Below are 20336 nucleotides of genomic sequence, written 5' to 3'. Positions count from 1 at the left end.
ATCAAATTGGTTATTAATTCAGGAAAAGTTCACCCCATACAGGTTTCTTACCTCTCTTAGTAACTCAGCTACAAGTTTCTAGATAAATATATTGTTCATCTTATCAAAATTAAATCATTTTTCATACAGAAAAGATTTAAAAAATACATCTTCCTGTCTTCAAAGCAGTATGTATTGCAAACATAAGTGATTTAAGGCATCATGAATTTCATCTATAAGGTATTTTTTACACAGAGCAACTAATTGATAATTCAGTAATCCCAAGGTGTCTGCTGAGAAGGAAAACAGCTGTTTTCCTAGCTGTAATAAAAACAGATACAATAAAGTCAAACATTGACAACTATATTTCTTCTACAAATAATACACATTATAAAAGACATAAGAATAAATTGAACACTCAAAACCAGTATCTTGTAAACAGATATAAAACTAGAAAAAGTGTGTACATCTCAATTTATGCCATACAAGGAGGAAAAAAAAGTATTTCAAGTATAACTATGAGTAATCCAGTGTGTGGTGAAGTTTAAGGCTAACATTTTCAACCTTCAGAGCTGAATTTATACTGAATCCACCTATGAACTCTCAGAAGCAGCTTTATTTCCATCCAACATGAACTCTTGCATCTGATATTGACTTTTGAAGAGCTTCAAGAAATCAAACTCATCTTCACAAGACAGAGTTTCCTCAAAATTTTACAGGTTTTACCCAGAAATCAGGAAAGTGGGTATATTTCAGTTGAACACCTTGATTCAGGAATGCTACTGCATCATTTCATATTCCCATTCTAATTCTTAGATGAAGATTCCAGCTCCTAGCTGGTCTGGATCTACCAAAGCACAGCATATTATAATACCACACAGATATACCTGTGGTGTGTTATGGGAGGGAAACGCTGTGTGCACTCATCACTCAGAAGAACAACTTAACACACGTAGGAAAGACATTCTGTGCTGTCCTTGTGAGCTAGTAAGGGCCACCTGAAGATAAGGAGAAGCCCCATATCTCTCCTGAAGGAAGACCAAGGTTGTTCCCATGGAGACAAGATGAAGGAGAGAAAGTTAAGAGATATGGGCTCTGGCTGGCTCACAGTGACATGGCTCCCTGATCACCTACTGGGAACTTTGTTTCTCTCTTATGACCAATGGGCACTGAATGTGTATGTTGGATGGGTGTAAATATCATGAAGTATAAAAGCAATCTTGCTGCAATAAATCTCTCTCTTGCACCCTTTTGATGGAGTCATGTATTTTTGTACTGTGTCGTGCTCTATAATTACAAACACACAGAACACATGAACCTAAATCCTGCATGCAGTCAGCCCAAGGTATGGCAATTATGTTGGACAAGCTGCATTATGAGCTATTTGCACATCAGCAGTGGATGCCTGTGCAGGACCTGAAAGCAGCAGGCAGCCCAGCCACAGCAATAGTCCCCAAAGCTGAGTCTAGAGCATCTAACTCAAGACAGATTATTTGCAAAAGTTATGAGGCAGACACCTGTTGGGAAACACCCACTCTTAGAAGAGAACCATTAAGCACTTAAACTCCAGCCCCAAGAAGACAGAGCAGTAAAATTTTCTCCTTAAAATACAGTTAGAAAACTAGAGTTCTAAAGAGTAGCAGCTTTTTTTTTTTTTTTTGAGGAATGGTTAAAAAAATTCATCACAAATTCCAGTCTTTTCTAAAAAAAATTAAAAATTCAAACCTAAAATCTAGGTCAATTTCTTTACCCTGAAACAAGACTTTCAGCTTCTTGAAGTCACTAAAATAAAGCTAATTTTATGTCAGTCCAGAACAAGTGCCTGACTTGAAAATGTTAGTCTTTACTTCTAGCTCCTCTGTAACCATATCACTCAGTGTCTATAGTAAAGTATTACTAGAGGTCCCTTTTCAAACTCTTACAGTAAGAAACTCAGCATACAGCATTAGACTTCCCTCAGCTTCACTACTAATTCTTATTATTTCTACTCAAGAAAAGTAAACGGTGTATCAACCTACACCCCATTCTAGTTTTGCCCTACAACTTGACCAGTGCTTAGGTATATACATCTATGTACATACTACATGTCTGAGATGTCAGAAGAATGGTGGGAGAAAGGCCAATTCTGAAACATTTAAAATGTAAACAATGTAATTCACACAATCAGAATCCTTTAAAAAAATCAGTCTAAACCACTGTAAGTGCTTTAATAGCTATCCACCTGGGCTGTAGGTGAATTCAGCTGTTCATTTTCCATTAGAGTGGTTCTAATCAATATATAGTGCTAGTTTCACACAAGACTGCAACTGCCTTGGTGTGGGACAGAAAGTAGGGCAACCCACAGAACTGTAAAGAAAACCACAGCTTGTGAAAAGGGAAGTTACAGTCAATACTAACAATACCCTGTGGTGCCATCATCTCACACTGCAAAGTGAGAGGGATTTGATACCTGCACTCACAGTGTACACTGCCTTTAAACCTTTGGAAAGTAGTTTTAAGCACAGAGCCTTTTATTTGGGGTTTTTTTGCCCCTAAAGGTTATGGGTTGAAAAGTCTCTCTGAATTGCATGATTTCTCTTAGAGTACATATATACACTATGATGTAGTAGCATGTGAGTAATTATTTTGTTTAACAGCTGTTACTGTTTAATGTCTACTCTTGTTCATAAGAGACTTAATTTTTTCAACTGTGATGTTGAATATTCAGTTAATTGCAACATTCAGATCCAAACTGCTGCCTGGAACACTGAGGTGTTCCTGTGCCAAAAACAGTGTCACAAAGCTTAAAAAACAACTAAAAAGGAAGAAAAAAAGATTCCACCTCATCTTCTACTAGGTAGAACATAGAAAATTACCAGTAAGGTCAAGAAACTTGTCTTCTAACTGTGGCTTTCCCCAATAACAGCACACAACTGATATGGTTCACAAGTGCTGCAGGAAAACAAGCAGTCAGGCTTTTTCATTCCTTTTCTATTTAGGAAGGCTGTGAACAGCAGCAAAGAAACTGAAGATATTAGCAGACTCAAGAACTCAACCTGGATGATTCCATCCACTTTTGGAAGGTTGTCTTTGCAACCCTGAGGGCATAAAGCTTACATTGTGTATACAGTAGATAAAGCTTACACAGTATACAAACCCTCAGTACAGGCTTTCTCTCTCTTGCAAGGGAAACTTCCAATGTATCAGTGGTAGCTAGCATTTAACACGTACAGAATAACAACTTGACCTAGAAATCATTCTGGTAAGTTCTGTTCCCTCTCTTGGGCCATTCCTCCTCCACCCATTTCAGCAGCACTTTCACAACATCAATTCTCTTATAAAATTTACAGAGATCAATCAGCTGCTCCACAGTCCGGTCACTATTCCGTAGCAAGAATTCCAAGGTGGGACTTTGGGGCTTTTGTTCAAGGAAACACAATTCATCATAAGTCATCCCCCACTTGCTTGCTAAATTTCTCCAGTTTTTCACTGTTGGATGGCAGGGATCCAGCTTTAGCCTCACTGTGTACAACAAGTCCTCATCATTGAGCATGTCACTGATGGTTGGCGCACGGAATAAGCACAAGGAGCAGGTGACATTTTCCTTGCAGGTTTTCTTGAGATCTGCAGTGAAAATAATTATGTGGGAAGAAATTAGGATCTATTGCTGTGGTATCACCAGGAACAAAAGTTAAAAGCATATAGGGTTGAGGAGTATTATATTTCTTTGAACTGCTTCTGAAAAAGTCAGAATAGCGATATGCAATGCCTCTTCTCATGAAGAGCTCATTAAATTACTTTCTAAAACGTCTCTCTTCACTACACGCTAATCAAGTGTGGCTTTAATCAAAAAAACAGTAATTTCTGAAGACAGTACATCACTTGGAAAAGTTATTTATACTTGTACAGAAAAGACACAGGATTCAATGCAGTGTATGAGCTAGGATAGTTCCCTTTTTTTGTTCTGGAACAAAGTCTCTTCCTTGAATCTACCATAATACCCACTTACATCACCAACAGGATTATGTGCGCATTCTGCGCATCTTGTGTACCTGTGTTGTAGAATGAAGGAAAAGGCTTTGCATTTCTGAGGTACTACCTTAAAAACAACATGAAATACATGCACCAGGAGAATCTCTGCTGACAGATCCAAATACAACTAACATCTATACTTTAACACAATGAAAAAGTAGATATGTTCCTTTGCTTTTTAAGGGCTCTTGCAATAAAAACTGTCCTTGTTTTGCCAACAAAACCTATTTTAAAGGTACATCATAAAAGGAATAAAGTGCATACTCCTCCATGTGCAAGAAAAAGACTAAGTTGGTGGAAAAAGGTGGTGATATGTTCTAAAATCTGCATCAAATGCTGAAAATTGCCATTTAGATATCTCCTACACACCATAGTCAGCATCTCCCCCAAAACTGGGAACAATGTGGTGCTATCAGACTATAGTATACATTAATACCCTTTAAATCACATATGTTTGAGTCATACCTCTAGTCAAACTCTAATACCAAGACCTTTAACACTGCAACACTTCAGGACATGGTCTGAGCATTTTGGCAGCAGATATGACCTTAACTCTCCCAGCTCCTTTTTGAAAGCAGGGAGAATCTGGTATCTTCAAATAGTATATAATGGACACAGCCTAGAAGCTTTTCATAAGGTTTCTGTGCTCCAACCTCAGTGCACAGCTTGAAATAGGGAAGTAGCTAGTCCTACTTCAGATGAAACTCTGAAAAAGGGGCTGATAGTAATCAAAAGATTTATTAAAAACAACAGAAAACAGTGACACACAATTTACAAGTGCTGTATCAGAGGCCTGAACTGTATCTCTGGCAAAGGAAAAATCTGGTAGTTAGTGCCACCTACTCATAAGGACAACAGCATCTGTTCAGGCTGTTAATTTGCGAGATTTTGTGGCTCTTTTTTAACATCAATTATTTATTTTCAGTAATTATTGCCAGATTGTGTGAAAATTCCAGAATATAATGTCTGCATGCATGTTCTAATTATTTTTAAAGAAAGAACAGGCTATTGTTAGTTTGCAACATTGCTCATCAGATTGTTTTTTTAGCAGGCCAAGGACAACTTCTGAAGTTTTCAACAAGTGAAGACGTGCAGCAACAGCACCGCTGCAGACACAACTTCATACAAAGGCACAGATTCCCTGTTAAAGGGAAACATGTTCTGGTGACATCTTAGCTCACAGGTGTTTCACAGGCCTTGCAGCTGTTCTCTACAGGAATATGTATGTTAACTCTTCTGTTCCTCCTGTGCACTCTAAACTTGCTGAAGTGAGACAAAACTTTGTTGCTTCATTCATGCCAACCTTTACTTATACAAACAAGGCAAAATGATTATAATATAATCCAATCAAATTTCTGGCTGAGCTCACAGGGCAGGAGAGCACCCTATCTGAATTTCATCTTATTTACTCTGGCAGGGTTGCCAGGGTAAGTTTTTCCTTCAATAGAAACAGGGAAGAAGGGGTAAAGAAAACATCTCTGTAAAAGGGCAGAGATAGATATAAGTAAACAAAACTAAATCAACCTGCTGCTTGTGCTATACCATCTGGAAGACTATCAAAAGCATCATAAAGAATCCTGCTTTTCTAAGGTGCTCCTCTGCTAGACACTGACAAGTACTACCCAACTAACTGCATGATCCTAATGCTACCTGATAGGACAAGCTGCCTTACCAATAGGAAACTCTCAGTTTCTTAGTGTTAGACTAAGAGAACTGTATATCATACACCCCCTCCCTGTGACAGTGTCACAAGGGTTGCAGGATGAAGAGAGAGACGAGAATGTTGACCTCATGCTCAGAAGGCTTGATTTATTATTTTATTATATATATTAGATTATGACTATACTAAAAAGGAATAGAGAGAAAGTTTTCAGAAGGCTAGCTAAGTTAAGAACAGAAAAAGAAATGAATAACAAAGGGCTGTGTCTCAGCAGAAAGCAAGAACAGCTCTGCCGTGAGTGATCAGTAAATCTAAACATCCACAGAAGACCAGTCCCAGATCTACCTGTTGCATTCCACAGCAGCAGATAACTCTTGTTTATACTTTGTTGCTGAAGCTACAGCTTCTCAGAAGGGAGAAAAATCTCAAGAAAAGATTTTTCACAAAAGATGTCTGTGACACCCTCCCCAGTAGAACTCACACAAATGATGGGAAAAGCACTCACAACCCACTGCCAGCTTCTGCTGTCTCCTGACAGCTATTTACACATCACTTCCAAAAGAAGAGGTAATAAATGTATTTGGAAAGCCCAAGTTGCATATTTTGTATGGCTGGCATTATTGATCACCATCCTCTTAGAATAAAGAGGAAGCTGTAAATGACACTGGTAAGGAAATGACCTCCATAAGCACTAATTATCCAGGAAGTTATTTGTTATGACAAACAGCAGATTTTAAAACAGCACTTTCAAATAAAACCTAGGAATAAAATATGGAGAACAATAAAGTTGACATATTACCTGAAAGCGATTCATCAGTATGGCTCTGTGTGTCTTTGTCTTCTGGCTACAAAGCAGAAAACAAATATAAAGTAAAAATAAAACAATGTAATTGAACACCAGAATAAGTATTTGACTAATTTACAACTGGCAGGAGATTACTTAGAAGAATCCCAAGCTACTTGTAAAATCAGACAGGGAATATACATATAGATTTGAGGAATTGCTAACAATCTGGAGTCTTTTCAGGCAGCATTTCCATGCTTTGGCTCATAAAAAACTGCCCTGTGGGTTGTATGCACTGAACAACAGCATTTTTGTTAATGATATGCTATAGCATTGCATCTTTTGACTAACTCTCTATTAAACACCCAAAAGTTATTTAACAATCCATGTCTTGATTTAAAAGATTTTTAAAATGTTTTGCAATGTAAAAACCAAGAATTTTGTAACAAGCAGCACTAAGGGATTGTTTTGTTGATCTAGGCCAAGGGGAGAATATTTTTTTTTTAACAAACTTCTTCAGGTACATAGGAAGCTTTTATAGACAACAGGTGGAGGTGAATATTTTTGCAGCTCACATCTAACCCTCCCCATATTTGAAGTTAACATTCCCTCAATGATGTTTTGTCTGCTAATTAAGCATAATGAAATTACTTAGCAGCCTGAGACTGTAACACACATTGTAGCATTTAAATCCTACTAGTCAGCAACCTCTAAAAACTGGAAGGACAGCCCCTTGATTGTAGAACTGTGGGGAAACTGCAGCTGCCCTTACTTTAACTATGCAGGTGTGGAGCCAGGTGAAATAGCTTTCTTCTGTTGAGGATTTAAAGATGAAAGTAGAAGGGGATTTTCCCCTTAGATAGCTGCAATGAAGTATTGTTGATCTTTTTGTATTGTGTCATTCTTCTGAAACAGCAGGCTTCTTAATTTTGCAGGTTGTGCATACAAACAAAAGTCAATATATGGGTAACAACATAGTGTAATAAGATACTCTAGTCCAACCTGCTACACCTTCTTTACTAAGAAACCCACTAAAAATAGAATACAGGCAATTTCAGTTGCTGTGGTGAACTTGCATGCATTCATGATCTAATTATAAAGAAGGTGAACTCTCTCCAAAATATTTACGGACTTTGTTAAGAAAGGAAAAATTTGCATAGTGTTTTCAGTATTTCTTTACTCCCTGAAAACTGCAAGACCACACATGCAACAGCATCAAAATGTCTGCTGTCTGCTCAAGAGAGATCTAACACTGCACATGCCAATTGCAACTGAATAAGCCTTGCCATTATCTTCCCACAGTTTACTTTTCTACCACAACAGCTTTATCTGGACAACGCTTTTTAAACACAAAGTTGGCCTTCATGGCAACATGTGAGCACACAAAGTTTAAAAAAATTAAATCTGCAGTTCCTGATTATAGTAATTGTCTCCACTCCAACAAATGCCTTAAAAAGGCAGAATGTTATTACTGAGCCTCAAGGAGCAAATTCCCAGAAGAGTAACTCATTGGGGAGAATGAGGAACTTCTCAGGACAGCTCAGCCTCCCTAAAGATCTACTTCAAAAGAAACAAATAAGTAAATTTAAAAAACAAAACAAAACTAAATAAAACAAAAAATCCCCACCAAAAAAAAAAAAAAAGAAAAGCAGATACTGTTTACTTAACTGCTGTACTGAACCTCATTTCTCAGACTTTATCAATTCATTGAAGTTCAAACCTTACTGTGAAAGCCAATGCCTAAGTGCCCTTATGTCATTACATATGCCTTATGAGGTATAAAAAAGAGTGGGTAGTACTGCAAAAAGTACCAAGAAATGAGCGATATTTACCTGTGCCATACATCCGTTTTCAAAATTCATATTTTTATTGATCAGTCATTGACCAATTTATCAAGTCACATGCACTCACGTTTATTCAAGACCATTTTCTTGTAATGTAATTGCAATAAGACAAGGTAGTGTTACTGCCAGGGAAATGAAGGCATTAAGCAAGAATATTTTTTGCCCACAGTGAAGATCCAATCATCCTCTACAGGTCTAATCAAAGCCATAAACTTATGTGCAGTCTGCGGGTAAGCAGAAAGTTTTCCAGCTCTGTGGAACCATTACCACCCTAATACACTGAATTATCTTTATAGTGATTCTTAGTTGCCAACAATTGCTCTTTTCTTGATGATGGGAAGGAATGGTTACCTCCATCATCTGTGAAATGCATACCAAACCCATGTTTGTTTCTGATGGAATTCAGCTGGGACTCTGGCATTAGGAATTCCTTTTAATTCTTCATCTTGCTGGAAAATGCTCATTCATTTCTCTTCTCCAAGTTTTCTGCTCAACCCAAAGAGAATCAATTCGAAATTCAGCAAAAACATTCACTTGAAAGATGATAACCATGGAGCATGGGAGTCACTCAGCATTGCCCTTCCGATGGCAATGAAAGATGTCACAAAAAGCAGACAATGTTTCAGCTATGGGAAGAGCAGTGTCCCAAAATCAAAGCAAAAACCATCTAATGCCTCCCTAAAGACAAAATCTAGGTTTCCTTACTTCTTCACTGCCTGGCTTTATTTTCGCCAGGAAGTATCTTCATCAGAGGGACAGCATGCATGACAAAGCTTTAACACTTTGCTGGCTCTTCTTCAGAACATCTATACGTTGATCAAAACCTATTTAAACTAAAAAGTACATGTTAACCATAAAATAATCTTTTTTTTTTTTTGCTCTTCTCCACAAAAGCTCCCTTCGTTGAACTCTTGAACAGAAAGCAAATCTCTGGTCTGTTTTACTGACTAATTTTGTGCTCTCCAGATACAGTTTGAAAATATACTTATTTGTTAACATACTTACTGAATTAACAGCAGTAACTTGGTTCACATTCAAGTATCATTTTTCTCACCTGTTGTATTAGGCCAGAATCTGATGTAAGGGTCTTGATGTTCACAGATGCAATTTCCAAAGTAACTTGATCTGTTAGGTATTCCTCATCTAAGGCAAAGAGTGTGAAACACTCACAAATTTAAATAGTAAGTAATTTATGTTATCAAACAAATTATAGTATAGTTGTCTAACATAAAAAATATAACTCCATATCACGATCAAATGCTGGGAATTGCTAGATTAAAAGCCCAAAATATTAAGTCAGCAGAGTCTGTAACAGTAATGCAGAGCATGACTGTGAGAAGAAATATAATCCTTGCAGAGATTAGATATTAGAGTAGCAGTTGTTTTCTAAACAAACATCACACTATTTTTAAAGCAAGAGTCATGTTGTTCTTTCAGAAAGCTGACTACAGAATATAACTGCACCAACACAACAAAGTAGGCTGAAGATGTCACAAGTCACTCTAATTTTTGCTTTGCTTTTCTCATCACACTTAAAATAAGAGTTAAAATAATTACTGCATAAATATTTATATTTTATTCTGCCCCTTTGTGATCTGGACTCATCCTAGTGATTCCTACTATACAGGAATTTGCTGAAGCACTGAGATTATCCATTTCAAAGTGTGTTTATCAACACCCCTGGGAGTCCACTGAAAGGCAAAGCATTCCCTAGTACAGCACAAATTCTACTAACTTTTCAAGCATCACTTCAGACCTCAAAATGGGATACAAAGGATACATAAACCCTTTGTGGACCTTGTGTACTCGGCATTATTAGTAAGGTCCTCTTCATCAAACTCTTTGCATAATTCCCCAAGTCAGGTGCTGACCAACCATTAACACAAGCTTAAAAAGGGTTATAGTCTACATGTTTTTACACCCAACAACACTGCATGGGGGTGACTACACTTGTAGCACTGGTATGTTTCCATTTGTTGTTTGTTAAGCAGCAAGATCTCATTGAAGAACCTCTATTATCTTTATGAATTATCACATAACAGAAAGAAGCAATATTTTCTTAACTCACTCAAGAAATTGATCTGGATCAAAGAATTCATCCTTACACTTGCAAGCAAAAGAAAACCAAAAATCACTACTCTCCTCTTTTTCTGGTTTTATAAGACTGATGGAAGATATTTCATCCCCAGTGATGTCAATGTTTGGTAGAGGATCATCATTATTCTTTATGACTGTAGGTCCAGAGACAACAACAACCAACAAAAACAAAACCCAAAAAAAACCTCAAAACAAAACCACCAAAATCCCAAAACCAAACAAAAAAAAAACCACCCAAAATAAAGTCTGTCTGAAAATGCAAAGCATGAGCATCAAACCTGTGAAAATAATATCTGTGAAATTGTGAAATTTATTCTATATTTGAGTGGAAATAGAGTTATTATCAAATCATGATAAACACTAAGGCAACCTCTGCAAGATAAGAAGTTCCCTCAACACCATTTTATCTCATAATCAGTAAACGGTGCCAAGAACTTTAAGTTATGGCTCCAAAACAGCCCATTAATTATTTGGCCAACAAAAGATACAGACAGCCCCTCTCACCAATATACTGTCAGTTCAAACATTAAATCTGAAACAAACATAATTGTTTCTTATACAGAATCAGACCAGCACATCTGTTACAATTTTCAGTTGACAGACTCATACTTCTAAGTTTGGTTTTGTAATAGAAATAACTATGAAATACCATTCTCAGAGAAATTGTGAATTTACAGAAATTAAGAAAATACTAAGAGGTATTTGTATCACATTCAAAGGGGAAATGTTAAGCTCCATTAGTAATTACATCTTCTTACACTTAGTAAGAGGAAGCAAAAATGATAATTATAAACCAAGTGCACTTCCTTATTACAGAAAGTGCTGACCTTTCTACTTATGTCTTAGCTTTCTTTTTTAAATCAGGTGCATTTAATTTTGCACTTTAAACAGCCCTGGCAAATTTGAAATTTATTAATTTATCTAATTAATTTTGAGGAAGACCTAATGTCACAGGTGAAATAAAAAGCAGAACATGGAAAAGAATGTGCTAGTGTAATTGCTTTGGTGCAAATAAAGAATTTTGAAGGACCAAACCACCTGCCTGCAAACAAACAAACTAGTTTATGACTTCATCCCACACGATCCTTCCCTGCTGAGCAGCACTTCTGAGGAGCACTCATTTCCTCTGCCTGGCTTTGTCAAGCCCCAGAATAATGCCCAGCTTTTCTTTAACCCCAGTGGTGTACTGCTCCCACTCCTCAGCACAAGTTTCCATTGTGACAATCCTGGTTTCCTGTGGCTGTCCCACTGCAGACCTGCTGTGCAATACAGGATGGAGAACACACTACCTGCAGAGTGCTCTCAAGCAAGCCCCTGCCAGGGCATTCCCTGGACAAAAGTCAATGGCCAAGCCTGGGATGACAACAAAAAACCCACCCCACACATGAAGGAAACATAAGGAAGATGTTCACCCTGTGTAATCCATGTATTTTTCTTCAGAACCTGCACTCCCTCACTCCTTTTTCAGCAAGGAGAGGCAGGAACTTGTGCAGAGTACACCTAATAGTAGGCTCCCCAGTAGATGGTATTAAACCAGCTGAAGGTAAAAGATGGCATGAAGAGTTGACAGGTTATAAGGCTGGGAATGCAGTCAGAGGCAAAAGACCTGAAGGCATTTCTTGATTTTATTTCTAACAGCATGAAGGTACTGGTAGTCCCTTCAAAGTCACCATCCAAAATCAAAATGTCTCTATTATCTGTGGTCTGAACCCTGTCTTTCAATGGCACCACTGTATTTTCCTTTCAGATCAAGAACCCAGGTCTTCTGATGATATTTTTAGAGTGACTTTAAGATCAAAACTAAACTTTGGAAGGAATTTCAAAAGTTAGATAAACACACCAAATTGACCACAACAATAAAGAGGGCATTACATTTAAAGCACAAATATATAGAAAAAGCATGAGTATTTTAATCTGTTGGGTAACACCACTGGTTTTACTGCAGATAGCAACAGATCAATGATAGCTGAATAGACAGAATTCACAATACTTACCTTTAGGCACTCCTGTGTCTTGGACAGGATATTTTTCTGTCTGTCACAAAATGGCAAGAAACACAGATGTTTGTTATTTTGAGTGCAATTGTGCTGGGGAAAGAGTAGTTATATACTCTTTCTTTATGTACTTTTGTAAGTGCACAATTATAGTTGTATCTCTCAAGTTGCTTCTAGTTGATCTGTCACCATCAGATACAGCAACACTCTTCTGTGGAAACTGAGATGTTGCTAACACTGCTGATTAGCACTTGAAGAAATAATAGAGATTACTGCTTTGCTACAGTACTTTTAAAGCTATTTTTAGTGAAAAAGCAGAGTTTAGGAAAGAAATTTTGTACTGAAGTAGCAAGATAATCTTGAAAAGGTAATGCATGTCAGAACAGACATAACTTCAAACTCTTTTAGCAGATTAAACTTTTAATAAAATGTTACTTCATTGAAAGAAAAAGAAATATTTTCCCTTCTGCTCTAAACTTACATAGCTGATTAAGAGGGAATAGGAAGCAGTTATTTGTGAGTTTAAGGAGACAACTACTGATTCCCGGGCATGACATAACTTATCATTACATCTGACATTTACCTCCTTCCCTATGGCTCTTGCCCTTACATGACAGTAGGTCTGGCTTTTACAGAAAGCCACATTTTAAAGAGTTTCCACAGAAATTCATATTACTCCCACCTGGGCAGGAGCCTGGGATGTTTGCGATCCCGACACAAGCGATGCTGGTGTGCCAGCGAGCACCAGAGGGCGCGGTTTGGTCCCTCCCGAGGCTCAGCCGGGCCTGCCTAAGGCACTGCTCTTGGATCCTACCTTTCCATGATTAGAATCAGCTACAGGAAGCAGTAACAGCTTCGCAGGGCTGAAATTTTAAGCCCTAGGTGGGTTATTTTATCCGTTCAAACTATGAGACAGAAGAAAGTAATTCTTCTCAGTTCCTGGGACTTTTTTAAATTGAAGAGATGCCACTGCCAGAGCCTTTGGAGGTTATCCCATGGGCAGCTTCACTGATAATACCATCCAGTTCAGCTGATATACATGTTGGTATTTTTACTTACACTTTGACTGCACAGGTTAATTTATTAAGGCTTTTGTAGAGTCAAATCTTGTATATGCACTGATAGTATGAGTTAGTATCCTTGAATGTTTTCTCTCACTGTGGCATCACATAACCATACAGAGTTATGTATGGTTCAACTGCACTAGACTAGAAACACATACCATTGTTAAGGAAAGAGTGCTTGGATCTGTATCCTCCACTGGCTCTTTAGCTGCATGATCTGCTGGAAAAAAGAAAACTATTACTGCATAGTCATAAAAGTATTTCTGCCAATTCACATTTTGCTTCTTTGTCTGACCAAGGTAAAACACAACTATACAGCCATTACATGCATTATGTCATATTTCCACAAGAAAACATGACAAACTGGAAAATGTCAGAACTACTAGCACAGACATTAGAAATTACATGTAATAAAGGATACCCAACTCTAACCTAACAAAAGATAGACTTCAACGAAAATCTCAAACTATTTAGTGAAAAAAATCACAAAACATGTCAGCAATAAATACTAAAATTCAGTAAGTTTTCTAGAAGCTAAGTTCTGTTCTCCTATTGACAGAATTGAAATTTTTTCCTCAAAGAAACAATTCAAACAGGAAACAAACATACCCACTACAACAAAAATTAATACTAGATTGAACATCAGATTACAACAGAAAATACTCATTTAAAAATATTTGAGCAAAATATTATTTGTATACAATAGAACAGTAAAAATCTACTATCTTATTATCAAGAGAATCAAAGCATGAATCTTCAAAGTACCTGCAGGTGAATCATGAAATGTTAACCCCTCTGCATCAATAGCTAAATTGACAAATACTAGTGGGATACTGACCAAAAGTGCACAGAAAATCTGAAATAAATCTCATACAGAAGACAGGATTCACAAAATTACTCCTATAATTTAACATCATCCTACCATATTTTTCAGAAATCTCTTCTGTTGATAAGAATAAATGTTTTCAAAAAATTGAAAAACATTTCAAATTATCACAGAATCACAGAAATTCTAGGTTGGAAGATACCTTTAAGATCATCGAGTCCAACCCATGTTCTAACACCTCAACTAGATCATGGCACCAAGTGCCACATCCAGTCTTTTTTTAAACTCTTCAAGGGATGGTGACTCTACCACCTCCCTGGGTAGATGATTCCAGTATTTGACCACTCTTTCTGTAAAACACTTCCTCCTTAATTCTAGCCTGTATCTCCCTTGGCACAGCTTGAGACTGTGTCCTCTTATTCTTTCTGTTGTTGCCCGGAGAAAGAGACCGACCCCCAGCTCACCACAGTCACCCTTCAGGAAGTTGTAGAGGGTGATAAGGTCACCCCTGAGTCTCCTTTTCTCCAGGCTGAACAACCCCAGCTCCCTCAGTCGTTCTTCATATGGCTTGTGTTCCAAGCCCCTCACCAGCCTCGTTGCTCTCCTTTGGACACGCTCAAGCATCTCAACGTCCCTCCTAAAGTAAGGGGCCCAGAACTGGATGCAATACTCCAGGTGAGGCCTCACCAGTGCCAGTACAGGGGAAGAATGACCTACCTGCTCCTGCTGGCCATACCATTCCTGATACTGGCCAGGATGCCCTTGGCCTTCTTGGCCACCTGGGCACACTGCTGGCTCATGTTCAGCCGACTGTCAACCAGCACCCCCAGGTCCCTTTCCACCTGAACACTGTCCAGCCACACCGTTCCTAGCTTATATCGTTGCCGAAGTGCAGGACTCGGCACTTGGACTTATTGAACTTCATCCCATTAGATTATGCCCATCCATCCAACCGTTCCAAGTCCCTCTGCAAAGCCCTCTGTCCCTCTAACAGATCAACACACATTCCCAGCTTAGTGTCATCTGCAAATTTGCTAATAAAGGACTCAATCCCCTCATCCATGTCATCAACAAAAATATTAAACAGAACTGGCCCCAGCACAGACCCCTGAGGGACACCACTGGTGACTGGTTGCAGCACCATTCACCACCACTCTCTGGGCCTGGCCATGCAGCCAGTTCTGAACCCAGCAAAGAGTGCTCCTGTCCAAGCCACGGCCTGCCAGTTTGTCTAGGAGAATGCTGTGGGAGACAGTGTCAAAGGCCTTGCTGAAATCCAAGTAAACAACATCAACAGCCTTCCCTGCATCCACTAGGCGGGTTACCGGGTCATAAAAGGCGACCAGGTTGGTCAAACATGACCTACCCCTCCTAAATCCATGCTGGCTGGGTCTGATACCCTGGCCATCTTGTACATTTTGCGTGATGGCGCTTAATATAAACTGTTCCATTATTTTGCCAGGTACTGAGGTCAGGCTGACTGGTCTATAATTACCAGGATCTTCCTTTGCACCTTTTTTGTGAATGGGTATCACACTGGCCAGCTTCCAGTCATCCGGAACCTCACCAGTGAGCCAGGACTGTTGGTAAATGATGGAGAGTGGTTTTGCAAGTTCGTTTGCCAGCTCTCTCATTGCCCTGGGGTGGATCCCGTCTGGTCCCATTTATTTATGAATATCCAAGCATTTCAGTAGTTCTATAACTGCCTCCTCTTGGATAATAGAGGGACCATTCTGCTCCCTGTCACCATCAACCAGCCCAGGCAGGCATCTTGAGGGCAAGTCATCTTCCCACTAAAAACTGAGGCAAAATAGGCATTAAGCACTTCTGCCTTTTCCTCATCTTCAGATACTAAGTTCTCTCCTTTGTCCAATAAAGAGCAAAGGCTGGTCTTACCTTTCCTTCTACCATTAATGTATTTGTAAAAACATTTTTTATTATCCTTTACAGAAGTTGCCATTCTAAGTTATGTGCTAAGATCTTCATTCTTGTCACTCTTACTCTAAAAGTCACTTACTGCAAGTACACATTAAGTTTTCAGAAGCAACAAGTAAGACATGACTGTAATCAGTATTTGGTGATTACCTTCTTTGGAATATAAAAACCAGTAGATTCAGAACAGTGTCACAGAAATTAAGTACAAAGCACACATTATAAACACTGAGCCCCAAAACAGAACAGAAGTTACACAGACACTACTCTAAAGAGCTCCAATTTAACATAGTTGCTTATTTGGGGACCCATTCCTATCAATCCACTCAATACAACAGAACGAGCTGAAGCAATAACCAATGCAAGACAGCACAATAAACTGAAAATAAAAAAGGAGACAGCAGTAGGACAGAGTTGTTCTCCCTCCTGCCTCTGTGAGGCAGCCCCACCATCAGCAGTTCCTGGGTGTCCCTGAGATTCCATGTCAAGCCTTTTTCAGTGCAGAGCCCCCAGGAAATCCACAGGCATTGTGCAAGCAGGTGGCACATGACCAGAGGGGTAAATGACTAGGGCTGAGCACAGTCTTTGCACACTGAATGTAAACATTCAAAGGCACAAAAAAGGCAGGGGCCTATGAAAATGCCATTGAGCATTGCTCACACTGCCAATTAGGAAGCCATATGCAGAAGAGGAAAACAAACAAACTATCTAAAACCCATGTTCTTGTCATACATCTTTTTTGGTATATGATAAATCCCTGCTCCACAAACATGGAATTAACAAAATAGTCTGGATAAATCCACCTTGATAGCAACAGTCAGCACAAACTCTCAAATGCAGAGAAGTTGAAAGTCACTAGGACATAGGAAAATACAATATGCTGGCATAAGACATTGCTTGAGGGTAGGGCCAAAAATAGAGGCTCCTAGTGGGAATTGCAGTGGAAAGTTGCAGAGGAGCTGGGCAAATAGAAGCCCACCCAGTAAAGGAAAGCTGAAAAAGGAGGCAGCACTGGGAGCCAAAGAAAGGTTCTAGGGAAGAAGGCCAGCCCAGGCATCCCTAGTCTCACTGTTTTTCTACTCAAATCCAGTGGCAAAGCATGCACCTTATTGTTGGTTTATTCTGGAGGCCTTTCAGCTTTTCAGCTCCTCCTCACAGATTCTTTGATTAATTTAAAAAGAAAAAAAAAATAAAAACCAGCCAAACCAACAAAACAACCCCCAGAACTTTCTTTTTCCCATGTAAGAGGTGCCTTGAGGCAGGTGAAGGCAGACTCCATAGAACATCCAAGCCTTGGTGAACCTCACTGGTTACTGCAGATATATAAGGGCGCTGTCCCCATCTTCTCTACATTTCCATGACCACCAAGGTACATTTTGACACTGATAACTCACTTTCCACAACCCAGCAGGAAGCACTGAAAAAAATGGAAAAGCTCAAAGAATCTGAAACAAGGACTTGATAGACCCAAGGGTATCTTTACAAGAGGTGATGGGGGTACAAGGGCGGTACCTGTCACCCTGCTTTCCAGGTCTCACACATAAACACAGTCATGAGAATCTGCATCTTTCTTGTTTAGCATCAATCCTGAAAAGTATTTTTAAATCGTATTTAATTTCCTATACCTCAATTGCTTCCCTTTATTTAATAGTTTTTTATGAAGAATAGTAATTTCCATTGTTTTGTTTAGGCTGCAGACTACTACCAAGTCCCCAGGTTTTTTATAAGTGGCATGTATGTGTATGAATATTTGCACCTAAGATTAAAGACTCCACCTATTGGGCTGCAGATGATTCACCTGGGTCTTCACCCGGCAGATAACCTGAAAACCAGAGACCTAGTGTATTATTGTGAATAAGGCAATTTGAATGTCCTTTCTCTCTTTCCCACATGCATCTGCCCCAACATTCCACAGCTCATGTCACAGAGCTGGACACAGGTGCACAAAGCAGCAGAGAGGAAAGTTCTGTGCTTATCTCAGATGTAAACCATCCACAGTTTTTGCATGCTGAAAGGCCAACAGGAACTGAAGGCATCACCTGACTGACTGTCTGATTTCATGGTTACTTTGACAGACATTACCTGGGATCCCTCACAAAATCACTATCACCATACTCTCCCCAACAGGATACAGACACTGGACCACATTTACTTCCCCACCCTTCTGCAGGGAGCCATAAGTGAGTTGACTCAGATGGGCATAAATCAGCATGTGCACATTGACTCGGCAGACACAAATCAGATTCAGTGGTTGCTCCTGAGGTTCATTTCTGCACCTGCATGCTGCTCAGCAGCTGCCACAGCTCTGCCAGGGCCCACCCAGTATGACCAGTCTGCAGGAGGAGCAGCAGACTAGCAGACTTGTACCAATGCCCACCTTTTCATTCTGCCCAATACCTCTACTACAATTGGGATGCAATGCTCTGCACTTACCAGCGCAAACAGTTTTTCTGCTTTTCACCCTTGCATTGGAAGGAAGTCTGAAAGCGAGTTTTAGAGACCTCAGGATTTTGACCTTTAAGCAGGAGGGGGTTCACAAAGCACCAAGGAGCAGAGGCAGTATTCCCTCTGTTACAGTTTTACTCTGCAACACAGCTTTGACACCACCAGTAGTGAGTGAAGCCCCTGAAATCAGCTGTAGTTACATAGTTCAACCATGCACATTTCCACACAAAGGCTGGGCATACACATTAATAGTTTAACTTAGCATAACTTGAACAAGGAATCACTAATACTAATGTTGCTCATAGAGATGAACTCTTTGACTAAACCCAAGTAAAAAAATGTTGCTTTGACTAGGGGCACATGAATTTAGATTTGAATAGGCAAGTTATACTAGAATATTCAGTACCCTGAAAAGCCCAAGTCCTTCAGCACTCGTGCATTTTTGTTTACTGTCAATTACTCAAAACTTTGTCCCTGTCTGAGCATGGAAAAGTCTGTGATGCTGGCACACCACAGGTGAGGTGTTAAAACTCATTTGCACCGTTACTATGTAAGTTAATGCACGTGGACTTCGTAACCACCCGAGCTCTGGGCTCCTAAGAAAAAGCCTTTTAAAAAGGGATTTTGAAAATGCTGTTAACTAGCGCAAACTAACTTACACGCTAAACACTGGAGCAGACTTGACAAGACAAGTTACACTAAATCACATCAGCAGAGCACATGATAAATTATTACAGTGCTTAAGTGGCGTGCGCGCAGGGGAAAGGGAGCAAGTTCAGAACTCTTTTCAGCCCGGCCGGGTGTACGCTCCTCACCTGGCTCCCAGGAGCCGCGGCCTCGGCTGCGCCCGGCCCGGGATGGGCGCCGCGGGCCGCCCCCCGCGCACCGCCCGTCCCGGAGCCCCGCGGGCCCCTCGGGGCATCCCCGCCCGCCCGCCCGGCTCCCCGCGGCCTCACCTGGGGGCAGCGGGTCCTGCGGAGCGGCCATGGGGCGCGGCGCTCCCGCGGCGAGGAACGCGACGTGCCCGGAACCGCCGCCCCGCCGCGCCGCCCCCTTCCTGCGCCGCCCCGCCGCAGGTAGGGCGCTCCGGCAGCGACAGGGCCGGGCGGGTCGGTCCCACCCATGGCCGTCCCGGGCCGCGGTGGGAAGCGCGTCTGCCGGGAGCCCGCATTTCCCAGCGGGAAATACCGCGGATACGTCGGGTTAAATCCTCCCTCACTCAGGTGCTCCCCTGAGCGAAAAAGCCGTGTTTCGCTGAGACCACAGAGACGGAGTGCACGTACCGCTCGTCAAGTAGTGCTAGTTCGGCTTTAAGAGTGAGCCGCTTCAGCAGTATAAAATCAATGCTCGCTGTCCTGCTCTTGCGGACATTTACGAGCCTAAATCACCGCCTTCCGACAGAGAAAGGCGGTCTCCATTAGGGCTGAAGGTGCGTTTGCAGGTAGCTCAACGTGTACAGAGAGTTTACAAAAGTACTGCAGAGCAACAATCAAACTGCACTGGTTTCTCACAGATATTTAAAGTTTGTCCTCTTATGCTACAGGCACATCTAATGCCATGACGAAGTCAAATCTTTGTATGTAATTGCTTTGGAACGCCACTATCATCTCTGGTAAATTCTCTCATTTATGGTTTCGATGTAGAGTAATGCAGGCTTCTTAAATGGGGTCTGTGCATGAAATCAAGCTCTAAATAAGAGA

The 20336-nt window shown here is 40.2% G+C and overlaps 1 protein-coding gene across 2 annotated transcripts; it reads right to left on the bottom strand.

Moving 5' to 3' along the window:
- Window positions 1-1100: 1100 nt before the first annotated feature.
- On the bottom strand, window positions 1101-19650 carry EDARADD (EDAR associated via death domain). 2 transcript variants are annotated; one of them, XM_054280352.1, is made up of 6 exons: window positions 19593-19634; window positions 13592-13653; window positions 12370-12409; window positions 9333-9421; window positions 6450-6495; window positions 1101-3582 (listed from the first exon to the last, which is right to left on the bottom strand). In XM_054280352.1, exons 1-6 carry the CDS (start codon window positions 19621-19623, stop codon window positions 3206-3208), a joined length of 645 nt encoding a protein of 214 aa, XP_054136327.1. In that variant the 5' UTR covers window positions 19624-19634; the 3' UTR covers window positions 1101-3205. The 2 variants fall into 2 exon arrangements, with proteins under 2 accessions (XP_054136327.1, XP_054136328.1); XM_054280353.1 differs by having other exon boundaries at window positions 1102-3582; window positions 13592-13650; window positions 19593-19650.
- Window positions 19651-20336: the final 686 nt, after the last annotated feature.

This window comes from Melozone crissalis, unplaced genomic scaffold, assembly GCF_028551555.1.
Source record: "Melozone crissalis strain CALT ecotype California unplaced genomic scaffold, PUWL_Pcris_2 ptg000027l_1, whole genome shotgun sequence".
Lineage (NCBI taxonomy): Eukaryota > Metazoa > Chordata > Aves > Passeriformes > Passerellidae > Melozone > Melozone crissalis.
This window is presented reverse-complemented; position numbering and strand designations above follow the sequence as displayed.

What these genes read in the sequence shown, in the direction of transcription:
- EDARADD (XM_054280352.1), bottom strand. Translation starts at nt 19,623, where the DNA reads ATGGCCGCTCCGCAGGACCCGCTGCCCCCAG. An exon ending in AGACACAGGAGTGCCTAAAG is followed by an intron (nt 9,422 to 12,369) that starts GTAAGTATTGTG and finishes TCTTTGCCTTAG; the next exon opens with ATGAGGAATACCTAACAGAT. An exon ending in ATTCTGGCCTAATACAACAG is followed by an intron (nt 6,496 to 9,332) that starts GTGAGAAAAATG and finishes TCTGCTTTGTAG; the next exon opens with CCAGAAGACAAAGACACACA.